Source organism: Amyelois transitella, chromosome 13, assembly GCF_032362555.1.
Source record: "Amyelois transitella isolate CPQ chromosome 13, ilAmyTran1.1, whole genome shotgun sequence".
Classification (NCBI taxonomy): domain Eukaryota; kingdom Metazoa; phylum Arthropoda; class Insecta; order Lepidoptera; family Pyralidae; genus Amyelois; species Amyelois transitella.
The window spans coordinates 4,836,179-4,861,100 of NC_083516.1; the positions used below are offsets into that span (position 1 = coordinate 4,836,179).

The 24,922-nt window shown below is 34.1% G+C and overlaps 4 protein-coding genes across 4 annotated transcripts; 2 read left to right on the forward strand and 2 right to left on the reverse strand.

Annotated features, from left to right (window-relative positions):
• Window positions 1-351: 351 nt before the first annotated feature.
• Window positions 352-3,966, reverse strand: LOC106139844 (AP-2 complex subunit alpha). Its single transcript, XM_013341349.2, has one exon. The coding sequence runs from the start codon at window positions 3,721-3,723 to the stop codon at window positions 937-939; it is 2,787 nt and encodes a 928-aa protein (XP_013196803.1). The 5' UTR covers window positions 3,724-3,966; the 3' UTR covers window positions 352-936.
• Window positions 3,967-4,475: 509 nt separating this feature from the next.
• LOC106139843 (protein phosphatase PTC7 homolog) lies at window positions 4,476-16,472 on the forward strand. The gene is made up of 5 exons (XM_013341348.2): window positions 4,476-4,988; window positions 7,871-8,050; window positions 8,882-9,080; window positions 12,812-13,071; window positions 14,757-16,472. Exons 1-5 carry the CDS (start codon window positions 4,760-4,762, stop codon window positions 14,804-14,806), a joined length of 918 nt encoding a protein of 305 aa, XP_013196802.1. The 5' UTR covers window positions 4,476-4,759; the 3' UTR covers window positions 14,807-16,472.
• On the reverse strand, window positions 15,221-20,028 carry LOC106141908 (derlin-2). The gene is made up of 5 exons (XM_060947554.1): window positions 19,629-20,028; window positions 18,813-19,046; window positions 17,928-18,050; window positions 17,531-17,694; window positions 15,221-16,977 (listed from the first exon to the last, which is right to left on the reverse strand). Exons 1-5 carry the CDS (start codon window positions 19,719-19,721, stop codon window positions 16,878-16,880), a joined length of 714 nt encoding a protein of 237 aa, XP_060803537.1. The 5' UTR covers window positions 19,722-20,028; the 3' UTR covers window positions 15,221-16,877.
• A 469-nt stretch (window positions 20,029-20,497) lies between these two features.
• Window positions 20,498-22,183, forward strand: LOC106132844 (trafficking protein particle complex subunit 13). The gene has a single exon (XM_013332422.2). The coding sequence runs from the start codon at window positions 20,848-20,850 to the stop codon at window positions 22,054-22,056; it is 1,209 nt and encodes a 402-aa protein (XP_013187876.1). The 5' UTR covers window positions 20,498-20,847; the 3' UTR covers window positions 22,057-22,183.
• Window positions 22,184-24,922: the final 2,739 nt, after the last annotated feature.

Genomic DNA, 24,922 nt, shown 5'->3' on the forward strand with positions numbered 1-24,922 from the left:
TTACAATGTTAAGCAAACACGGATGTTTTCTTATCTAAGAAAATCATTTTGTGTTTGTTATACATTATTCAATGTAACAATTATAGCATAATATATTTCACCGCCTACTTTGTGTAGAACATACTAAACAGGATGACCCTTACATAAGATAGTATTACGGAGTAATATTTGAGACACAATTATATGCTTTATGCACTTATTAGAAAATTACCCAATCTATGCTATTTATTATTCAGTGGTATTCAAAAAGGGCATTGAGATAGTGTGATCCATGGGTAATTTCCTACAAAAATGCATAAAATTTCACCAATATTTTTTTAAACATAATGACAAAAGCATAACAGCCGAATATCTATTTAATTAAGATTACCTCAAAGTGGAAGGAACATAACACATATTATAATCTCTTATCAATGTTCGTGTTAAAGCCCCCTGTGCTAGAAATCCTAAATAGTGAATTTATTGTAGAATTGAAATTGAATTTAAATGATACTTCGATCTACTACGTCGATGTGATATAATGATATTTACAGGTATTATTGCATAGCATAGATGTACCACACATTATCAAGCAATAATCAATGATGCAGTGTTCTGAAATAGATGCGAATAGCAGCCTCAATTATTCGATATTAAAATATTTATGAAAATGGACTTTTACTCGTAAAATAAAATTTGTCTCAGTATACAAAACACCTAATTCTAAATAAGCAGAAAAATTAATCATAAAATAAATTCAGAATTGTACAAGAGATTTTAATTTCGTATTGTGAAAGTGCAAAGTTCACAAGTGAATTGCTAACTTTTTCAATAGGCTGCAACACAGCAGTTAAATATACATAAATATAGCTGAATCTCTAAGCATATTATAAGTATATATTAGTTTCATTGTCCCACATTGTTATTCTAACAGTGGTCCTCTATAAATATATAGTTTTAAAACTGATCTGCTAGTAAATTGCAAATTTCTTGTGAGACTGTCTCCTTACTAGATCTTACAGTCAGTCTAAACATTTGAGCTTGTTTATTCGGTTCCAGTCTCATTAAGCATCCGACTTGCTGAACTCTTGTATGCACAATTCCAGCACATACAAAGTTATCAGGATTTGGATCAATGCCATCCAATAGTTGCATTCCAAAGCCAGCCAACTTAGTACGAGCAGAAGCCAGATCAATGGCACCCTGGGCTTTAAATATTTTTTGTGCTCTTTGCTGTTCACCTCCCAAATTTTTCCACCTAGCAAAGAAAGACTCTCCATTCATTTCAGTAGGTTCAAAAAATTTGTTCAATGTTAGTGGAAGTTTCATAGTAATTTTTTGTGGTACATTGTTATACATAAATGATATGGACATGCTAGGAGCATCTGAAAAATCTTCAATGCATTCGGCTGTAAGCATTTGCTGAATTTGTGCCCCAGCTTCCAGTATTGGTTCCACTGGCTTCATCTGAACATTCAGTTTATGGTGATCAGTCCAGTGAAGTTCCGGGTGGACATTTTGAATTGCAAATTGGGTTTTGTTTCCATAAAAGAGGCCAATTCTGCCCAGATTCTGCCTGTATTCACTTTTGACTCCTATTTGTATTAATTCATTTTCAAAAAGTACTCCATTATTTTTAAATAAGAACTTTTTGAAGTTGTTTTGTTGAACAGAGCCAGGACTGATTTTTGGAGTTGTATACAAATCACCCAAAACATCAAGTAAGCCATTGCCAGTAGATGGTGCAGTAGTACCAGGAGGTGTAGACAATCCTAAAAGATCAGCACTCGAACTATTGTTTGTATTAGCGGCATTTATTATTGGAGCGGGAATTGAAGGCTGTGGGCTTTTTGAGTCTCTCACTTCATCAGGTATGCGGCCTGGTTTTTTCTTTTTTAAAACAGCTAGTATAGAAGATTCCCTTTCAGGAAAGGCAGGCATTTCCTCTAGAACTGTTGCCAGCACATCAGAACTGGCCACTATACTTAACTGTAAGTATTCTGATGCCCTCTGTTGTAACTCTACATCAGCTGAGCGGAGATTAGAGTCAGCCCGGAATACTTCTTGGACACGAGCTTTTATTTCAGGGAATAAATTAACAAGCTTTATGTATGTTGATAATAAGAGGGCTCTTGTTGCTGCAGAGCACAAATGATACTTGGAGTGCAGTAATTCAAACTGAACTTGCGGAGATGAGCGAGTGTCTCCGGCAATCAAATTTCCAAATTCACCAAGGATATATCCTCCAACCTTTACCATATTCTCATGGCATGTAGGAGCTTGCAGGGCTTCAAAAACAGTTTTAGCAGCATATCCTTGCACCTCTTCTCTATTTATAACAATTTGGATGACACGATACCATACTTCTTCCGAAACATAGTCCCCAGCAATTCTAATCAAATTGAGTATAACATCAACATACCATGTGAAGTCAGTTGCATATTTTTCAGCTAATATAGCAACTTTTAAAACCATTTCCTCCCTGATGGAATAGTCGGCGGTTTCCAAATAGGCAAGCATTTCCTGCACAATTTCTTCAGCATTGGTCTTGTCACACATTGCATATAACAAGTCTACTGCCTGCTGCCTTACAGACACATCTTTTTCCATCTTCATAGAAAGAATGACAACTTCTTGATGCTTTTTCACAGCTTCATGTGAGAATTCAGATGTTGCAAGATGGCACATTGATTCAAGGGCTAAGTAACGAAGGTTAGTCTCTCGGTTGCTAAGAAATTGACCCAGTTGGTTACAAGCTCGAACCAACAAGTTGGGTTCACTATCATTGTGAATAATAAGGCTGATTGCTTCAAACAAAACAGCATTTTTTGCATTTGAATGTTGTACTTTTTTTGATTTAGGGGGTTCTTGGGCTTTATTGAATATAGTTTCCAAACATTCTGAAAGGCGACCTCTAACACCAGGTTCTTCAGATGGTGGCGTATAGTTCTGAAGAAGTCTCAACAATTTGACTGACAGCCAAGGAGCTGGAACAAAATAGTATGTATAATCCTGTAAATCAGTGTAACTTGCAGTTACAATACGACTTAGTCTTGCAACAGCCAATGTTACACAACCCTTGTACTCTTCTGGATTTTTCTTAACAAGAGCATCAATAAGTGATGTTGCAGCTGTCACCACGCCCATATGAGGATCATTTAAGAGATGTATAATTCGTGATGTCCATTCACCACCTGGAATAATCTCTGGAGATTTTCGGAAGAGTCGAAGAAGGCATAATGCAGCTGATTGTTTCACTACATCCATAGTATCACCCGATACAAGAAGTTTTGGTATTTCTGTTCCAAATGCTTCAGCCATATCTTTACTGCCAATATTGGCAATGCATTGAAGTGCAAGGTTGACATGTATTGGATTACGTGATTGCAAATCATTCTTGATACTCTGAATGATAAGTTTGATCAGGTCACTGTTTGTGTTCACCAGTACAGATATAAAGAGGTATCCAATCTGCTTTTCAGAATATTTGTTAGATGAAAGCAGATTAACTGCTTCCATGTGACCAAAGTCTATATCGTGACCAAGTAAAAAGATAAACAGGAGCTTACAGACATATTTTTTCTTCTGATAACCATCGAGGGTTTTGTCACCTTTGAACTTGCTCCTAATGTTCGCTAACTCCTTGTTGATTCTTTTGATTTCTGCTTCTTTACTTTTACAGTTTCTTATATCAGAAATGAATACTGCGAGCCCTCGCATTCCATCGCCCCTTACGGCAGGCATATTGCCAAGTGACTTATCGAACACCAGTTTTATGCCTTTTCTTTACAATTTGGAAAAAAAGAACACTTCCTGAACACTGGCACTACACTAAAATTGAAAAAAGAAGTTTATTAGCGATCAAGGTATGATAATATCAATCAGCCGCCGTCATTACATTTAGGCCGAAAACGAAGATGAGATTTCTTCTACAACGCCTTCCATCCATAGATCTACGAAATGAAATTGAAACGTCAGTGGGTGAAGGTGAATTGTTTATGGATCAATATCGAAATGTCATTTTCTCCAATTTTCTTAATTTAAAAGTTCGTTCATTTGAGCTTAGCAGGTCTGAACGTAAGCCGATATTAGACTATTCGATTTAACGACTGTCTTAGTTTCAAAACGGCTTTAGACAGCACTAATATAACGAATACATAGAGAGCATATTCGGTAGCGCTAGCGTGTATTCGGCTCGACCGCCACCAAAGGAAAGATCTTCCGCCAGGCTAGGTGTTATGCCTGGGGAACCGCGGCTCCGAAGATGTTGTGTCGGAGGTTGTACCTATATATGCTCCAATCCGTAAAATCTTTGTTTGCGCGATTTTTGATTTCGCTGTTTTTGACTGATAGCGTCGCGTGATTTTATTTTTATTATTGTGATGTGTGGCGTAGAGGTACTGCCACATTACTATATTTACAATGCGTTCAGTTAAAATCTTGTCATTCTTTTTTTCTACATATTTTTTTCTTTCTGGCAACAAAATGTTTCCTTCGTTCTTTTCATTGACCAACTGACTTGCTAACTTCACGTTTTTTTAGTGTGGTTGGGTTTTGATTTGTCTGCTTGCTTGGTATGGTTGTTCGCTCGATCACAAGACAAAAAAATAGAAATGCGTCTTCACTATTGAAAGTAGATGTAGAGTCTATTTGTGTTCGAAATTTGGTTAATGTGCCTTGTGTTTTGTGACTGCTGCTTGATTTTATTTTTTTAACAATGGTGTATAATGTGTTGCGTATTCAATTTTGAACGGCTGGTGTCAAAGTACAAAACTAATGAATGATGCAGTCTATATTCTGGACAGGCAGAGTTCTATCACGTGCTATAAGAAATGGAATTTCGAATTTATCTAGTGCTACTGAATTAAATGTTTCGAATAAAAAACACCCGTACTTAGTTTCTGTGGTGTGTGGTTTTCCTAAAGACATTGCTAATGGAAGAACCCGCAAAGGTCAATTTGGAGACGACGCATGGTTTTCCACAAATTACAATAATGCGGATGTTATTGGTGAGTCAATTTGTTGGTTAACGACTTAATCTTTTAATACATAATACATAATATATATATCTGTAACTCTTACCGTGATCTTTGAACTTGTTGTTCTCAAATCACATTTCATATGTTTTCAGATTGTTAAATAGGGTGTAGTATTTCGTTTCAACATACCTGTTATGGCTAACGTGACCATTTTTTTTTTGCGTCAAAGCAGGATGCTTACGGAATTTTGTATACATATAAGTAAATAAAAAAAAATAAGTACTATATACTTAATATATAAGTTAATTATAAATAATTATCTATACATATAATAAAACAGTAAAAATATTTTGTCTGTACATTTAGTATTTTTTACTGACTGTTCTCGTCAGCGAGATTTGAGTGCATGTTGATATAAATTAAGTATAAAAATTTGGTTTGTTTGCAAAAGCGGGACATTTTTGCTCTCGCTGGGGACAGCGGGACAGACCGCCTGAAAGTGGGACAATCCCGCCAATAGCAGGACGTATGGTCACTTTAGTTATGGCCAAACTGTTACACTTCATGTGCTAGAACTAAAATGCTTGACTAACCTATGAAAATATCAAATTTTATTAATATTAATAGTCATTTATCATTTTTTTATATATTATTAATTTTTCTAGAACTAGCGGACAAAATTTAGTAGTCAAAATAAAGAATAATGAAAAATAAAAAAATAGTAAAAGAAAATCTTTTGACATATTTCTTTGTATACCTAATTAGTAGGTCAGTCAGTTTCCAAAGGAAAAAGTACATATGTACTAATATTTTATTTTATTAACATGGTCATGTTAATTGGTGGAAAGATGTAGTCTCTACCTACCTTGGAGTTTAAGTCTAATCTTAAATTATTTTATCATGTGCTGATTTACTTAATCTATAGATTTTATTAAAACACTATATAAATGGGGGGTGACTTATTTAATTAGATGGTTAAATTTTACAACATTGAACATAATGCTAGTGCTAAAGTAAACTCAAAATCATGCAGAAAAACATCCTTCATATTAGGGACTACTCTGCACCCAAAAAATTAATTTAAAATTCCTGAAAATCCTATCATCTTTCGTTTATAATACTTGCTATATAGTCACAATGATGAAAAAGAAAAAACCAGTTACCGTTTCCTCAAATAAGGTGATTTAAGTAATAAATGATATAATTGTTTTATTATCAGAAGTGACTTCTTAGATATGTACATCATCATTCCTAACACTTTTGAATAATTACAATTTTGCAAAAAAAAATATTCTCGTACAAGATTGTTTCTTTTGGAAATAACTTGCATTTCTAGTGATAAACATATGAAGAGATAAGCCAAAAACTTAGTTTCTTCATATGTCAAGATTTTGTTATTGATTATGTCTCATTGTTTCGTATACCTGATTGCATACACAGCTTTTAAGTTTAATAGATTTCTAAAAAAAAAGATTGCCATGAAATATTTTGATTTCAGTGGTCATCAATACATCAATATTAGTAATTTAGTTTAACTTATTACAGATTTAAACATCAACAATTTATTATGAATTTTATTTAGGTAAGTACGTACTTTAGTAAAGTTGATTATATTTTTGGTGGTGTTTGTGGGTAGGACATAAGTTGTATGTACATACAACAGTACATTACATACTATCAATTACACAGTAAGTGCGGAATTATGATAAAGTGTAAGCATTATCCTCACTTATCTTATTTATTGTACTTTTTATATTTATGTTAGTTTATTACAAGATATATGTTTATGTATGTCTCTTTGTAACTATTAAGTTTGATAAATACATATATATTTTCTTACCACCCCATACCAATGTTTTTTATGGTTGCCTGGAAGAGATTGTATAATGCGATAAGGCCACCTTTTGTACATTATCTTAGCATAAGTAGGTTTATGTTTTAATTTTTGTACAATAAAGGGTATTCTATCATGGTCTACCCTAAGGTCACTTCTGTTTTGCTGATATTGGGTATATTGGGTCTAGCCATAGTACTAACTCTATGCGAAAAATGCAGGAGCTTATTGCATAGAGTTAGTACCTACCTATGTATTAGTAATTATACATACATACATATAGTCACGTCTATATCCCTTGCTGGGTAGTCAGAGCCAACAGTCTTAATAAAGACTGATAGGCCACATTCAGCTTTTTGGCTTGATGATAGAATTGACATTTAAATAGTGATAGGTTGATAGCCCATCGCCTAAAAGAAGAATCCCAAGTTTATACTTCACTACACCAGTCTTCTTAAGACTGTTGGCTCTATCTACCCCGCAAGGGATACAGACGTGATTATATGTATGTATGGGAAGATATCGAGTGGTTCTATTCTAAAGTACCACAATCCATACAGCTCTGGAAATAAAAGTTGCAATAAATTAATCTTTGGTTAAAATATTTGTTACCTTTGTTTTTGGAGATAGCACCATATGGTATGAATTAAGTATCCAGCTTCACTCCATATGGTTTCAATAAATACATTATTGGGGGTGGAAGATTTTTTTTTGTTTTATGACATATTACCGGCCACGGTCGAGTTGGTTTAATGTTGGAATTGTTTGCCCCTGTTCTGTTTATAAGTTGGAAAGAAATTGACGATTACTTCGGAAGTGTAAATACTTCACAAAACTTTGACATTATCGCAATCACTCATCCAATTTTAGTCAAGTAACAAATCAGTCTCATAAGAAAAGGCTTTTTTTTACCATTTGGCTAAGTCGTCGAGGGCATTTAGATGCACACCTTTTTTTAGCAAAGCATTTATTATAAATATACATATAAGTAGCTAGTATTAAATTAGCTCTTACTTTTTTGGGGGCGTACTGTTGTCTACCAGCAAGATTAAATTCAAGATGTCTTCATCTTTTTTAGGTGTCGCAGATGGCGTGGGAGGCTGGCGTGCGTACGGCATTGATCCGGGCGAATTCTCCTCGTATCTCATGAGAACATGCGAGCGGTTGGTCCAAATGGGCCACTTCAAGCTTTCCGAACCCAGTGACCTGCTGGCGAAGTCATATTATGAGCTGTTAGAACACAAGAAACCTATACTAGGTACAGTAGTCGAGAGAAAAAGTCTTCTTTTCTCCCTCTTGGCGTAAATTCCGGTTAAATTCTCACCCCTCTGGAAAGGAGCACGGGTCGGGTTAAATCTATTCACCATGACCGTGGATTGGGTAAGACACGTTTTTACACGAAGTCATTCCCGTGTGATCTCAGCGATCTCTTATATAAACACGGTAAAAGCTGCATAAATGTGCCTATTTCCTTTGTAGAAGACTAAGGAAATAGGAACATTAATCTAATTTACTACATCCATGGAAAATATATGGAATGGTCCTATTCTAAAGTGCCGGGAACCTGAACATTAGAAGACGAGATATAAAGTAACTATTATAAATGACGTTTTTATCAAGGAAACATGTACATAGTCTTTTACCTACAAACGAGTACGTAGGCATATAGTTTACTGAATGTTAGCTGTCTCTTTCATTAATTCTTTAATCCTCCTAATGAAAGAAAATCACTTAAAACTCATCATAACAAGTTTTATCTCTTGAGCATCATACGAAAGGCGATCAAAATCTTTTCACCATGTTTACATATATTAATATATGATATTCATATATCAGAATACTTATTCCCAATTTTTGGTTTCTCACCAGTTTGAGAATACCCATCTCTCATTTTTGCTTGGTCCCAGTTACCCACTTTTGCATGAGTAGGGTCTGTTACAACAAATAAAACTCATATTGTTACAAAACTTTTAATATATGTGTAAGGCCTTTATAAAATGCTGCTAGATTGCCAGTATTACAAATGCGCTCATAGGAAAACGAAGTATCATTTACTTTGCACATTGCACAGCATTTATTTTTATTGTAGGCAGCAGCACAGCATGCGTGATGATCCTAGACCGTACTGAGAGCGTGATGCGAGCCGCCAACATCGGAGACAGTGGCTACATGGTCGTCCGTGGCGGTCGCGTGGTCCACAGATCACACGAGCAGCAGCACTACTTTAACACCCCCTACCAGTTGAGTCTGCCGCCGCCTGGGCACGACAGGAACGTCCTCAGTGACAGGTCAGTAGGGTCAATAGGAAGTAATTGCTTCTCTACTTTGTACTGTAGGTAGGTTCCTTGTCGGTAGCTTTTGAACTCAAGTTTCTCTCCAGTCAACTGCAAAGATACTTACCCCCATATGATTTTTCTTCGTGTGAATGAAGGGGTCATATTTATTTTCCGTTGCATTTACTTATTTTCGGAAAAGTTTTATAACTTTTGTAAGTGGAATATCAATCTTTATATTTGGGTTCAATATTTCATTAAAAATAAACATGCGACGCCGAAGAATGGCTTTCAGTTTTTTCATGATCAGTTGTGTCTTAAATTGGTAATAATCAAATTAACCTAATATCAGCAGCACCGAGTTCATTGAGCCGTGGGAAATTACCTTCCGTATTTTGGCAAAATCTATAAAAGATATTGGTTTGATAAGTAATTATTCGCTGACCGCGTTTTCGTAGAAAATTGTCGCTGATGTTGTTTTGAACACTCAAATGAGGGCAATGACACTAGTCTAGTCTAGGCCGAGGAAAAGTTTCAAACTAACAACAAGCACTGTTTAGATTTGTGTGCAAATAAAGGAGATAGATAGAGATACAGTTGAGGTACTTTCTAGTAAAGAAAACATCTGCACTTTGCTCTTTTTCTTACTAGTTTTAGTTTCGTGCAAAATGGATGCGACTTCATAGTCTTCATTTTATAAGTAAAATGTCCTCTGAATTGTTCAACAAACACCACATTATATCCATGGTAATAAGTACAAAAGAGCAAAGTACGTCATGAATGACAGAGATGCTTAGAAGCAAAGCAAAAGGTTATTTCAATAAAGATAACAGTATGAATTTCATATTCAAGGTCTTATTTTTCATTGCAGTTCATTTGTTTGTGTTACATTAGTGTGTGTGCATCATTGCGACACGAACGTTACATCGATGTCGTAAATCATAGGATTTAAAAATAGAGTAACTGTCGCTAATGGAACTCGTGACAGCCACATTGTTGATTTGAACTTGGTTCGGTGCCAGCATTTCCAACAGTTTCATGAAATCATTAGGAAAAAGCCCCAAAACATGCCAAGTTTCAAATGTCCTCTTATTTTCGTATAATTTTTTTAACCATTGATCGAGAAATGGGAGTGTTTTAAATTTGTAGCCATAGCTATCATTAATTCTTTATAGAGATAATTTGTTTAAGTATCAAGAATAATTTAAATGTAATCCGTAATATTCATCTTGGGGAAAAAAGAAGTTTCTCATTGATTTGTACAAAAACAGATAGATAAAGCACGATGAATTTGTCTACAAAACCAAGTCATACTATTTGAAGAATTATATAAGACATCTTTTGTGTTTATTTTATTTCTTCAGACAACTGATGTCACGGTGATAGTATTATCTTTAGAGGAAATCTCATTCATTCATATAATCACGTCTATATCCTTTGCGGGGTAGACAGAGCCAGCAGTTTTGAAATACTAACAGGCCACGTTCAGCTTTTACTAAAATCTTTTACTACAATACAATATAGCTATTCTCAATTTAAAATATAAGCTTTTAAGATCACAAAGGATTGATTTTCACGTCAATTTCGAAATGTATGAAATCTTTTCCATTTAGAATCGTAACATAGCTGTGCCATCATACTCTTGAAGCATGTAAACTTATCTAAAACCCCAATGTTCTTCTTTTCTGTAAACACGAGTCAGGACTGTGAGCTATAACTATAAAAGCGACGACGATAAATTGACACGTTTAAGAGATGTTTACATGTTTGGCGGACTTTGTGCCATATATTTTTAAGTTTTCCACAGTCATAAGACCGTTTTCCTCGCGACCAGAAGTCATGTGCTCATTCCACAATCAGCTCTGTTGTATTTCTGCATGCACTAATATTAGAATTTTTAGCTTATTGGATAAAAGCCAAGACTCACGTGCTTGGTTTAAATTTATGAAATAGTATTCGTATGTTTATCATGAAATTCACCAATAAAAATATTTGTTATTGGTGGCCGATTTGTGTACATGTCATTCTGTTTCTTATTACTGTAGGTACTTATCTAAACATGTTTGTGCTGGCTATGCCTATGCTTCTGTTTGAAACAATGAAATCTATACTAATATTATAATGCTGAAGAGTTTTTGTTTAAACGCGCTAATCTCAAGAACTACTGGTTCGAATTTTTTGTGTTGAATAGATCCTTTATCAAGGAAGGCTTTAGGCTATGTAACATCACGCTGCAACTAAGGAGCGAAGAAATAATGGAAAAAGTGAAAAAAAAACGGGGAAAATTTTTCACCCATGAGGGCTTCAATGATGCCCAAACTATTCCACGCGGAGGAAGTCGCGGGCACAGCTGGTATTTAATACAAATATCACTATATCTTAACGTAGTAAGGGGGCGATTGAATGTACATACATATAATATTATGTGTATATGTGCAATGCCTACCTGAATACTTACTGCCATATTAAAATCCCTTCAATCCATTTTGATATCATTTTCGTCTATGCATCTTTTTTCTAATTACATCAATTCATTATTTGCCAACTCTTTTATATATTTCTCGTTACTTTTACTTAACTTTGTATGCCAAATGGCTCTTATTCCATTTTCTTTTGATTGTTGTTCAATGCTATATTTGTTACCTACTCAATTCATGGTCTGACGCCGTCGAACATTTTCGGTTACAAAAACAATTTTATGGAACAACGAACAATAGGGTTGCACCGTTATTAAGTAATTATTAGTGTCTTACCACTGTTTTATTGAGTTGATTCGTGAGATTAACGAGAGAGGTCAAGTAGTGACCAATTGGACAAAATTTTATAAGAATTTTAAAACAATTCAAAGGTCCGTAATTTATTTATTCCTAGAGTATAAGATCTTTTTATAGGTATAGATAAATACGAGGTAGTGAATGGGTGTGAAGAACTAATTATTCATTTTTAACTTTTTGATATTCACTCAAGCTAAGAGTATCTTTATTATCACCGTATCAGGTCACCTTTGTGATAAAAATATTGCCATCCGAACTACAATAATTATGTTCATGTGCAGTTTAAATTAGATACGATAATCGGAATTTGTACCACAAAATATATATATATATTAAATACTTATATAAACGTCAATTTCAACCTATTTTTTAAAGTTCAAATAATATGACGTCCAAGATATTGAAATTGAATATACTCTCATGCAAATGCAAAAATAAAGGGTATTTTTATCACATTGCGGACATGTTTTGCACTATATGACAATGGCGTTTGTAAGTACGTCAATATTTGTGACACGGTTTTGGTCAGTCAATCAGAGTAGCATTACATGCCTTATATAGTTGTATTTACATATAATCCCAGTAAACAGAGCCAACAGCCTTAAAAACGGTCAGCTGTTTGGCTGAATGATAGAACTGAGATATATAGCTAATTGTGTCTTCCTGGCTTGTCTTTCTCTCAACCTGAGTGTTTTCTTTGCCATCAGAATTAATTTACTAATTGGGTTTATAAACTTAGGGTTATTATTTCGATGGGGAAGTATAAAGACGTGTCAGGCTTTTCTGAATCATAAACGTTTATACCTTTATATTATTACAAGACAAAGCCAAACAGACTTAAAAAAACTGAATCACACTTCCTTTAGCCATCAAGCAAAACGTGGAGGAGTCTTGTGACATTGTCTCTCTCTTATCTTTGATCTGAAAGACGAAATAAATGTTTGTTACAAAGAAATTTATAATTGTCAACAGGCCAGAATCAGCTGAAACATCGGAGTTTCCCGTGGAGTGCGGCGACGTGATCCTAGTGGCCACCGACGGCGTGTTCGACAACGTGCCGGAGCCCGTGCTGGTGGCGGAAATGCGGCGAGCACAGAGCCACGCAGGCGACGCCGAGAAGCTGCAGGCGGTCGCAAATTCCATAGCGTGGATGGCCAGAAATCTGTCCTTTGATGGCTGCTATATGTCACCTTTCGCGAAGAGCGCCCGCCAGAACGGCATTGATGCTATTGGTAAGTTAACGACATTTATACTTTTGATTGAATATTACGAGTACATACTATTATCTATCTTATAAATCTTATTTTTAGCATAAAATATGCCCATTGTGCTTCTACAATGTAGATATTTGCATAATAAAGATAAAGATTAATTATATAAAAAAAAAAACAAAACGTGACGGTCAACATTTCACTTAATTTGACAAATCAGGAAATGAGAATCATTACTTGTCATAAAAGACCTAGTTTGTCAACAAACTTTTGAAGTTTCCGTGATTTCTATCAAAACAAACCTTGATCTATAAACCGAAGTTTGATAATTTGTTTTAAAGATAACATTTCAATGATGATTTTCTTCTGAAGTTGTGGCCTAGATCTAGTATAGTGATATTTCCTTTTTTGGTATTAAGTTTTAAGCAAATGACTGAAAATTTTGATACTGACTTTTCAACTGTTCTGCACCTAATCTTCATTAAACTTAAAATCTGTGACATAACCTTCTCCCCCCGGTAAATGGTAGTGTAGAGTAGCGTTAATCGTATAAACTATGTTCAATACATTACTAACTTCTCTTATTGTGATAAAGTCTTAAAGTACACTTATATAGCTTTTGCGCGAGGCTTCGCTCCCGTGGGCAATTCCACAAAATTTACTCCCGATGGTCTATTTTTATCTCTCTCTTATGTCTGCGTGTTACCGGTCGCACCCTCCACAGAAGTGTTACGGGGCCCATGGCCCGGGGTTCGCCTTCCGGCTTTTCCCTCTCCACTTAGTCCGGTTTTTGACGTCTTCGGATTTCAATCCTCACATATCATCTTTTTCGACGTCCAGCCATGATCAATTCGGCCTTCAGGGCCCGGCAGAGGCTGCATGGCCAGTCATCTGTTCCCCAAGTAGATTTTTGAGTTCATTTTTTACACGTAATTACATATCTTTTTTCTTGATTATTAGTAGTAGTAGTACATAATCTAGTAATAGACCAATACAAAACGGATTTGCAGGATAGATAACACGCCATTAGATGATAACGTTGAAAATAGAACATGGCATGTCGCAAAAACAAGTCTTATCCATTCATTACTTCGCATTATTATTCTAAATTCTTATTTATACAAACATATCTGCCTGTATCTGTGACCTTTGCATGGCTTAAACGCTGACTGAACCCAGTTTAATTAAATAAATTGCATATAAATTTTCTTTTATTCAACTTATTTCATTCTTACAACATTTTAAACTATACATTATTAAAAAGTATATTAATTATTTATTTATTCTGTGCTTCAAAATTTAAGTGATACTTTAAATTTTGCTTTTGCATATACATGTACATATATGCCAAACGGTGCTGGGGAAAAAGATAGGGAATATATACATTTATAATTTATTTAGCACTCCAAACGTTATATTTTATTTGATAGTGACAAAATTGTTGGCTCTGTCTACCCCGCAAGGGATATAGACGTGACCAAATGTATGTATGTATGTATAGTGACAAAATCAGTAGATATTTCATTTGTAATGTACATGACTTTTTACAATATACCTTCATCATTGTATTGTATGAAGAAAATTTTCTGCACTTGTTTACACAGTATGGCTATTTATTTATCGCGACTAGCTTCCGTTTATCTTATCTGAACATTCTGTAATCGGTGACTGTGATACTGTTGACATTATATTATTTTTGTTTACAGGCGGAAAACCAGACGACATAACGGTGCTGTTAGCAATTGTAGCACTATGAAAATGTCGCTATGTGATTTATTAGGTAGAGGCATATGTTTTATTTAAAACATTTGCGAAATTAGTAGAATTAGTGATACGACACCAAAACAATCACACTGTGTCATTCTTTTTTTTATAATTTTAAATTAATCAGAATGTGTAAGTAGATAAAAATGATTTTATCTTTGGCAGTTGGTTACTGCAAATTTTTGGTTCATGTTGTGAGAAACGGCGAAAGTTGTCGCTCTAATACACTATTCGCGAGCACTTGGTTCAATATTGGCTTATAAATTACGAACGTCAAACTGAAAATCACCTTAACCGGTTGGCAAAGATGCTAAATGGTTTTTAAGCCTCTATAAAATAAAAGCCAAACTTGGTACGACAATACAGACAAAGAGCAAGGGATGGTCATATATTTTTCAAACGAAAAATACCCGCCATTCTCAAAATTTGGCCTAAAGTTAGAAAAACTGGGAAGATTTTTTCAGTTGTCACCCAGGTGTCTGTTCTAGGGTACAACTGATGATAACCAAAACAATATCTTTTTTGGTAACTGGTTGTGTAGATATATAATATTCAAAGGCTTCCTTGTTGCTATGAGTAAACAAAATGGGTATAGATTAGAAAATGTATATAGAATATCAGATGTTTTTGATCTTTCATACTACATTTCAAACGGGCAAACCATAATGTAAAATAGATATGTATATCAAGCCCTATAAATATGCTGTACATTGTTTTACCATCAATGAGTCTAATATTCTTGTATCGGTTTTGATAGCAACAAATGTCATCACTTTCATGTAAGTTGCTTGTGTGCTCGCGAGCAGTATTTTAGATGGACACACCCCAGTACGATCTGAATTTTCTGCTTGCAAATTGTGATTTGTGTATTTCTTATGAATGACAGCATAAAACACTAGTCACTTGTATAGTGATATGGAGTTGTGCGTATATTTGTCATCAATGTATTGTATGTAAATGTTTGAAATTAACATGATCTCTGTGTTGAATTTAACGGCCGCAATGAACATTTTATATTGAATGGTTTCAAAAACCGTCGTGTAAATTTTTAAGAAATTTTCGATATACTGTGCAATAAGCCTTTTACATTCATATCGTAAATTGAGCAATAATGTATCAAACTATTGGCGACATGTCACATTTTAATTCTGATTTTTTATATATATTTTTTTTTGTATACGAAAATATAGAAAACATCTTAATCTTTTGGAAGATGAGAAATCAAATGATCATTATGGGACTTGAGGATTGTATGTTTCAAAGTTTGAATGAAGACTGATATAGTTTTACTGTTCTTGTTGTTACTGTAGATTTAATAAGATGTTATAGATTCACATTTCCAACAATCATTTATTAACGGTTCTATGTAACATTTATATTTGCTTTTTGTACATTCTTATCAAGTTATTTTCTTCGAGTCTTATTTTGTCATTGCGGATTTTAGGCCTGAATGTATTTATTTTTTATGGAGATATTTAATGTTGAATTTGCAATATCTCGATTACATACTAAACTCATGCAGAGTATGTTCGCTCGCATATTAAATGACCTACTTATGGAAATACTGAAATTCCTAAAAAACAATTTGTCAATTTTACCAATATATAATAACTACTCTGAAACTTGAATGAAAAGTTAAATAAACGATGCTGATCATAGCAATTTGTTTTTTCTGAACTCCTTTTTTTCACTTGAGTAATGATAGGTTTAGCATTAACAAACCATTACTTATAATTAAGTAAATACTTATAGACAAACCAGGATATTATTGTAATGAACTGAGCTGTATTCACAAAAAACTTAACCTATTAAATTATAAAACAAATTAATATCCTGGAACCAACATGTTTTTATTTTTTGTACCATTATCTTTTGTTTATTAGTTTGACTACAAACACAATTAGTGCTTACATTGGTTTTTAAATAAATTCTTTTATTGTACACCTGTCTACATAAACCTACTGAACCAAATAAAGAAAAACATTTTATTCTAATATATTAAAAGTTTGGCCTTACAAATTCTCACTGTATTTATAGTACATACATACAAAATGATTTACATATTATTGACCTCCTCGCCAGTCAAATCCTCCAGGGCGGATGTTTGCCAGTTCTGGCAGTGGGACATACTCCGGCTCTTCTGGTGGATCAAATATCTTCTTTCTGAAAGTACACAAAAGTTGGACTTACTGTTTTAATTATTAATTTAAACACATTCATATACCACGTCTTTATACCTAGCAGGAGAGCCGACAGTCTTAAAAATAAAAGGCCACATTCATCTGTATGGCTGGTTATTATTTATTTTTTCTCTAAAGATCTACCGTGGGGATAGGCTATGAAAAGGATGTCGCCTGACTGGACATGGCCAAATCCACTTATAGATAATACATGCACAGAGGGGTTAGTGCGAGTTTTACTCAATCAAATGCTTTAATGAAGTAACGCGAATTTGTATGTGATTTCATCAGCGCCACCTAGTGGTAACGCGATGGCACTTATGCAACTCCATACAAACTCGCATTTACTTGCTCGCATGATATTTCGTTAAGACTCAGGATCTAACATGTTCCGGCCGCAACCCTGATGTGTTTTTAACTTTCTGATCGATTTTTACCTATAATTTACACTTCTTACAATCGTCTTGTCTGGAAATTTTATATTCATTAGGGTAAAAATGATAGGCATCAGTAATTATACATCTTATAATACTTACAGGAATTTAGGTGTTTTTAGTAATTTTTGGCCCCCATTCTGAAGTGGCAATACATCTTCCATGAAGAAATAGATGTGTCCAATGGCCATGCCCACCAAGTCAACAGATATGGCATTGCCAAGTAGTACAGAGAAACCGAGCAACACCCAAGGAAGGTATGGGGCCTGAAATTCAAAATAAAATATGTATCAAGAGATTACATAGACATTCCACTGGATTTAAAATTCTTCACTAAATTTTCTGGAGATAAGCTTTTTTTTCAAATTCCTTCAGTACTGTTCCACTACTGAAAATATTGCTTCAACTTACACACTCTGGTCCTGCGTTAATGCGTCTGTGAGCCATTGTGTCACCTATTTTAATTAATCAGAAATTGATATAGAGAAATAATATTTACCTGGAAGTTCATGAGCCCGAAGAAATTCATCCGAACAAACACATTTCGTCTTGACCACACATACACTATCATTATAGTAAAAGCTTGTCCTAAAAATAATAAATTAACAAAAAAAGCACATAACTGTATTTTCATTAAGGATATTATTGCAACAATGATATTATCGCATGCTGTATAATATGGCAAAACATATTAACTTTTTTATTTTGTAACACCTGATGTAACCATGTTATATGTGTATAATTATTAATAAATTACGTGTAAGTAGGGTGTAGCAGGAATAAAAAGAAAATGAATGCAGTTCAAATGAGAGCTTCAAAAGATCAGATTAGAAATATTGATGTAAAATAAAATACAGAATTTGATGTAACTGTCAAATATGCATGAAAAGAGTAATGAGTGTGGAGGAAGTGGGAGAGGTCTGTAGGAATCTTAGCAAGTGGAAATCACAGTCTAAAGTCATAGTCACTGCCTACCCCAATGAGAAACAGGTGTGATAGTATGTATATATGAAATTTAGTCATTTTGCAAATGGGAATGCCCACAACATTATTGTTTTTATTATTGGTTGTCAATGGTTGTTCAATAGAATTGCCAAGTTACAGATAACAGCAAATTGGTGTAATTTGGTCATGAATGAATGATTGGGTCTTGCCTTGCATGCTTATCAATATATTTATTATCTTTGCCTACCCCAATGCAAGACAGGTGTGATGGTATGTACCTATTTATTTATTTATTATAAAATATAATTTAGTATTTTTCTTTTTTTAAATACTTATTGAGTTAGTATCTCAGTAGATTCAAATTCACTTTGTAATTTTTAAATCAATACTAAAATTTTCCCAAGAACTTCAAACATGGAAAGGATTTTTCAAAGGATACAATCATAAGAACTCCTCCAAATATGAACATGACCACAAAGTCTGCGGTTCTCCCTCGAAATGATCCTTCTTCCAACATCCTGCAGTATCTATATGTGAATATTATATTGAAAAAGAAGTTGAATCCTAGGTTGCCAAAGAAGAGGAATGTACTTAACAGCCTCCATAGTTGATATCTTTTTAATATGAGAATTGGATTAAAATATAATTGAAATGGTGACACCAAGTCAAGTTGCTGAAACAGAAGCTCTGGTTAGTAACTAAGCATAATTCTTAAAAAATAAACCATTATTATTATTAAAAGCAAAAATGTGTAATTTTTATGGTAAACTAGCCTTTACACAGCTTTGCCTGCGCAAATTTAGGACCACCTACAAAAGAATACAGGTTTGTCAAAAATCCCATGGGAACTATAGCTTTCACCAGGATGAAAAGAACTATGACATTCTCCATACCCTTAAATATATATACCCAAAATTCAAGAAGATTGCCCGGCTTCACCTTCCTCTTGAATTATTCTGTTAAAAAACTGCATCAAAATTGCATAGTTTTAAAATAATAAGCATACATCCAGACAAGGACAGACGACTGCTGTAAGCTATGTAGTAAGCACTTTTTGAGTGAATGGTTCCTTAATCAAATTGATCTATCTATTTCAAATGTTGTATGGATATAAATTTTGACTAGTTTTAGACTATGGGTCAAAAAATATGAATATATTTTTTTATTCAAATAAAAGAAAATTATTTGCTTAACATAATTTTTGGCCCACAATTTGATTAGTCAGATAGATACAAATATAGAAAATGGTACTTACAACCGCCAAGGTGGTAACGACACAAGCAGTGGTATAAGCTCGTGTTACTGGGGGGATAAGCATATATTCTTGTAAAAGAGTTTGATATGCCATTTTAGGAAAATTAAAATAAATCAACGAGTTTCTGAAGTAGGTATCAGTCGATTTATGTCACTGTTCGACTCAACATGATTGGGCCACATCAGAAATATACGCAACAATTGGCACTTTTAAGATATTACACTATCGCATCTTTACAGCTTCGGCTAGGTTATATTTATATTATGAGGGTTTGTTATAAGAGCCATAAACTGATTTTTGATGTAAATGTTGTAGGTGAAACAATTTTTAAAATTTATTTCACAAACCCCAGCATGAAAATAAGACAATGAATGATTGCAGATTGCAGACTGACAAATTATGAATTTTATGACAGTGACATACGTCACAATCGTGAATCTTAGGGGTAGCTCACTCACTGTGCAATTTGTCCCTATTATTCACGAACGTTGACGAAGCAAATGTCTTGTCTTTTCTCTCATTTTAACTTTTCAAATTACTCGAAGATAGGGAAAGCAAGAGAAGATAGGGCATACTCCTAACAATATTCGTGAATAAGCTCTATTTTCAGGCCTAGAGTGTCCATTTAATTCACAGACTTTATATTATAAGGATTTCAGGACTCTTTCACGAACGTTGAAAGAAAGTAATGTCTTCTTTTTTTTCCCCTTCTATCACACTTGTTTCATTCCCGGCTGTTGCTACGACAAGTTGCAAAGGGCAAGAGAAAAAAATTACGATCCTAAGAGAGTGACAGTCATTGATATTGCACTCTAAATGTGACGTCATGGTCTGACATATCATGGACTGTATTGTAAAATTCGTTGACATGTCATTCCGTGTCATTCATTCATTATTTCATTTTCATTCGTAATTACCTATTCCATTCCTATTCCATGGTAAAGACTAAAGAGTATAAATCAAAGGGAATGTAATCACTATGTACGTTTTGGAGTTTACACGTATTGTATTACCAAAAATACCAACTAAATACAATTTGTCCGAATTTGATTGTCTCATTTAGTTTAATTCAAAAAAGTTTGGGTGAATTTTGTCTCATTGCAAGATTTGGTGGTGAAGTGTTGGGTAGCCTTTTTCTAGTCTACAGAATCGTTAGACTAATCCTAAAATCGTATTCTTCCGTACCGTGCTTATTGTTGAAATATTACATCCAGTGAGAATGGATCCGAAAGAAGTTGTCGAGCATTTAGTTGCTGTGAAAGTAATGAGGCTGACAAAGCCAGCTCTTATCAGCCCCAAAATTGTAACATGCGATTCTAAAGATTTACCAGGAAACATTCTAAATAACTATCTCAAAGATGATGCGACATCTGTTACTCAGATGGAAACACTTGCTGCAGGACAGTTTCTGTTGCTACCCCAGAGTTTTGGTAATATTTATCTCGGAGAGACATTTTCTTGTTATGTTTGTGTCCACAATGAAACAAACCAGCCAGTACAAAGTGTATCTATAAAAGCAGACCTTCAAACAAATTCCCAGAGAATACCACTTACCACCCAGCAAAGCCATACACCAACTATGCTTGATGTTGATGAAACCCTTAGTGATGTAATCCATCATGAAATTAAAGATCTTGGAACACACATCTTGGTATGTGAAGTAACTTATATGTCTCTATTTAATACTTTATCCTCATTTAGGAAATTTTTCAAGTTTGAAGTAATGAAACCATTGGATGTGAAAACTAAGTTTTACAATGCAGAATCTGATGATGTATACTTAGAGGCCCAGGTACAGAATATCACCTCAGGTGCAATCACCCTTGAACAAGTCTCTCTTGAAAGTTCACAGCAGTTTTCAGTGAAGTCGTTGAATGAAGTAGGTGATGGAGAATCAGTGTTTGGAGATGTCACATTACTTCAACCGCAGGAGAGCTGTCAGTACTTGTATTGTCTTACACCTAGAGAAGATATAGCAAATGATATCAAGTTATTGGCAGCAGCAAAAAATATTGGGAAATTAGATATTGTATGGAGGTCCAACTTGGGTGAGAAGGGAAGACTTCAAACAAGTCAGCTTCAGAGAATGACTCCAGACTTTGGGGACATTAGATTGACTTATGAAAAGCTTCCAAGTAGAGTACCGGTCGATCAGCCATTTATGTTTCAATGCAAAGTAACAAATGCCAGCGAGCGCACCTTGAACCTTATACTAAAATTACGATCTTTGCAAGACTCCAGTCTCATATGGTGTGGCATTTCAAATAGAAAAATTGGTCCACTAGAACCAGGCAACTCGATCCATCTCAACTTATCGGCTCTTCCTATTAACACTGGTCTGCACAGTATCACAGGAGTGTCACTTATAGATTTATTTTTAAAAAGAACATATGACTATGATGACTTGGCATACATTTATGTTAATTAATATTATGGTCTTGCCTGAATATGTCTTTTGTTAAAAGTTATCATATATGTTATAAGTTAACTGTATTTATCATAATAAAATGTTATGAATTTTACCTAAGCATGCAATAAATTTGTTCTTTGTTTAACTAGTTTTCAATTACATTATCTGTCGTGTGTTGTGTTGACTGCAAAATTTGCAACAAAAGATTTAGATTTGAACTCATTTATATTTTCTTTGAGGAAACTGGTGACTATAGAAAATTAAAAATAATATGGTATCTATACTAATATTATAAAGCTGAAGAGTTTGTTTTGTTTGTTTGTTTGTTTAAACGCGCTAATCTCAGAAACTACTGAACCGATTTGAATAATTCTTTCACTGTTAGATAGTCTATTTATCGATGAAGGCTATAGGCTACATTTTATCCCGGATTTCCTACGGGAAACGTCAACAATGCAGGTGAAAGTTGAATGAGTCGGCCATCTGCGAGCTTACCACGCGAACGCTGCGCAAACCAACAAAGATATAGTAAAACAATGTACTAAAGATGTGAAGTACTCATTTTTTGCCACAAAAAAGTCCGCGAGAGCATATATCTATCTCTTAAGGTTTACTTACAATAACCACTTTTATGTTCATTTTTTAAGATTATTTTTTCATTATAAACATAAGTTATTTTGAAACCAATTTTCTTTAATTCAGTATTAATCCTTATCCAAATAAATATGTTTATTACTTTCGGCTTTTCATGTAGACTAAAATTGCCATTTACAGTATATAAATCAGACGAATAGGTTTTGAGATATAGTCGTTATAAGCAATTTGCAGCGAAACATTTAATACGGCGAACCAGCGTTTTTTCTAATACGCGTGACCGCCTGACTATTTTAAAGTAAAGTAAAGTATCAGCCTGTAAGATCCCACTACTGGGCAAAGGCCTCTCATCTCACTATACGGTCTCCGTTCCGTCGCGGGTAATGATGTGGGCCAAGTCGTCGCCAAGTCGCATAACAATTAGCAGCTATAATTGATAAAGCCGAGGAGGATGTTTGCATAAATAAATATGATGCCCAAAATAACTATTCCACGCGGACGAAGTCGCGGGCACAGCTAGTTTTCTATAAATGAAGCTAAACATACTTTATAATGCCTATATCCCTTACGGTCAATAGCCTAACCCATTTGCAAAGACTGAAAGTCCATTACAAGCTAACATTCAGTTACTAGGTACATAATAGTTCCGGAAATTTGTTTTTAAGAAGGTAGCTTTCGTCCGCGTTTTTCGCAATACAAGTAGGTACCTAGTATGTTCTTCCTCTAGGTCAACTCTATCTCTGTACTCAGTTCAGTAGTTTAGGCGTGAAAGCGTAACAGGCAGACAGTTTTGCATTTACAATATTTAGGGGTTACCAAAACCTAAGTGATTACATTTTCTTTGGGGTAACAGATTTCATTGAAAACAAATTCATCAATAAATATTTTTTATAGGCCAATACAGATTCTTATTAGTTGTTATTTTGTTATCTTCTTCGTCTTTGGAACGAAAAAAATAACATCGTCGTCATCATGTTTTCGTTCGGCTTATAAAATAGTTTTAGTAAATTGAAAGTACCTATACTTTACCAAAAGAAAATTTTCTTTTTTTTTAATATTAAGGCTCCATCGTTTGTCATAGTGTAATCATTGGAATGTGACATGACATTAGCATTTGCAATTCTGACATTGACTATTTTTGCGATTTTGTTATGACATTGACGGCAGCGGTAGGCAATACTAAAGACAGACAGTACTCAGTAGTGCTCAGTAGAAATATTTTACTGTGCTATGCTATATATATCGATCTCGTGTTTTAACAATTTTATTTTCTTCTCAGTTCTCCACCAACTAAAGTTTTTTCTCAACTTAATTTGAGTTGTTTAGTTAATATTCATTGATTGAAATAACAATGGTACTGTCGAAGGAATATAGAATATGTATGCCTATGGAGGTGAAAGAGGTGGGATAAAGTTTCATAACATTTGTAGTCATTAGGTACATTATATCCTCTTTTAATTAAATTAAATCAATTAATTTACGAATCAGGTCGTCGTTAAATAAATAGAGAGTAATAAATTATGTCACTATTTCAATTCATAATTCATAATAATTCAATCACCAGTAGTTGGGTCCTTTTCTTGATCAATATTATGACCGAAGGTTACTTTACTTCCTTTATTGACATCGAGCTTTTAATTGCCAGGGAAACTAATTAATGCTACTTAATACTTCTTACTTATGCTACTAGATGGTCTCATGTCCATCAAACATATACTGCTTGCAAGTAGCTTTCTATGCCTTTTGACTTTTAATATATATATTTGCAGATACAAAAATATCATAATATTAAAAGGAATAAATTCCCCAATAAAAATAAAGTAAATTAAAGAAAATCATTTCACATCTTGAAATTTATTCAGGTTTACTGTTGATTTCTAGTACTATCTATTAACTGGCAAAAATAATTGGAAAAGTAATGTTTCAAATGGTATATGTTTCAGTATCAAATAGGTCAATTGTACATGATAGCTCGTCACAGTTTTGAACAGTCCAGCAACGGCGAGGGGGTGGAAGTGGTGGCCAATGAGGAAGTTAATGATGAGAAAAACGGTACTGGACAATATACGGAGAAGAGGATCCATCTATCCAGGTACTTTTTAGGCTGTGGAAGGACTAGTAAACTTGATTTATTTATGAGCTTTTAAAACATTCACACCATTGTCACATTTTTATTCTGGAGATGGAGCCTACAACACTATTTAGATGCTTTTAATAATTTAGTTATCATATTTTAAAGAAAAGCTCTTAAGAATCCTTGAACATTGTACTATTATTTATTTATTTATAT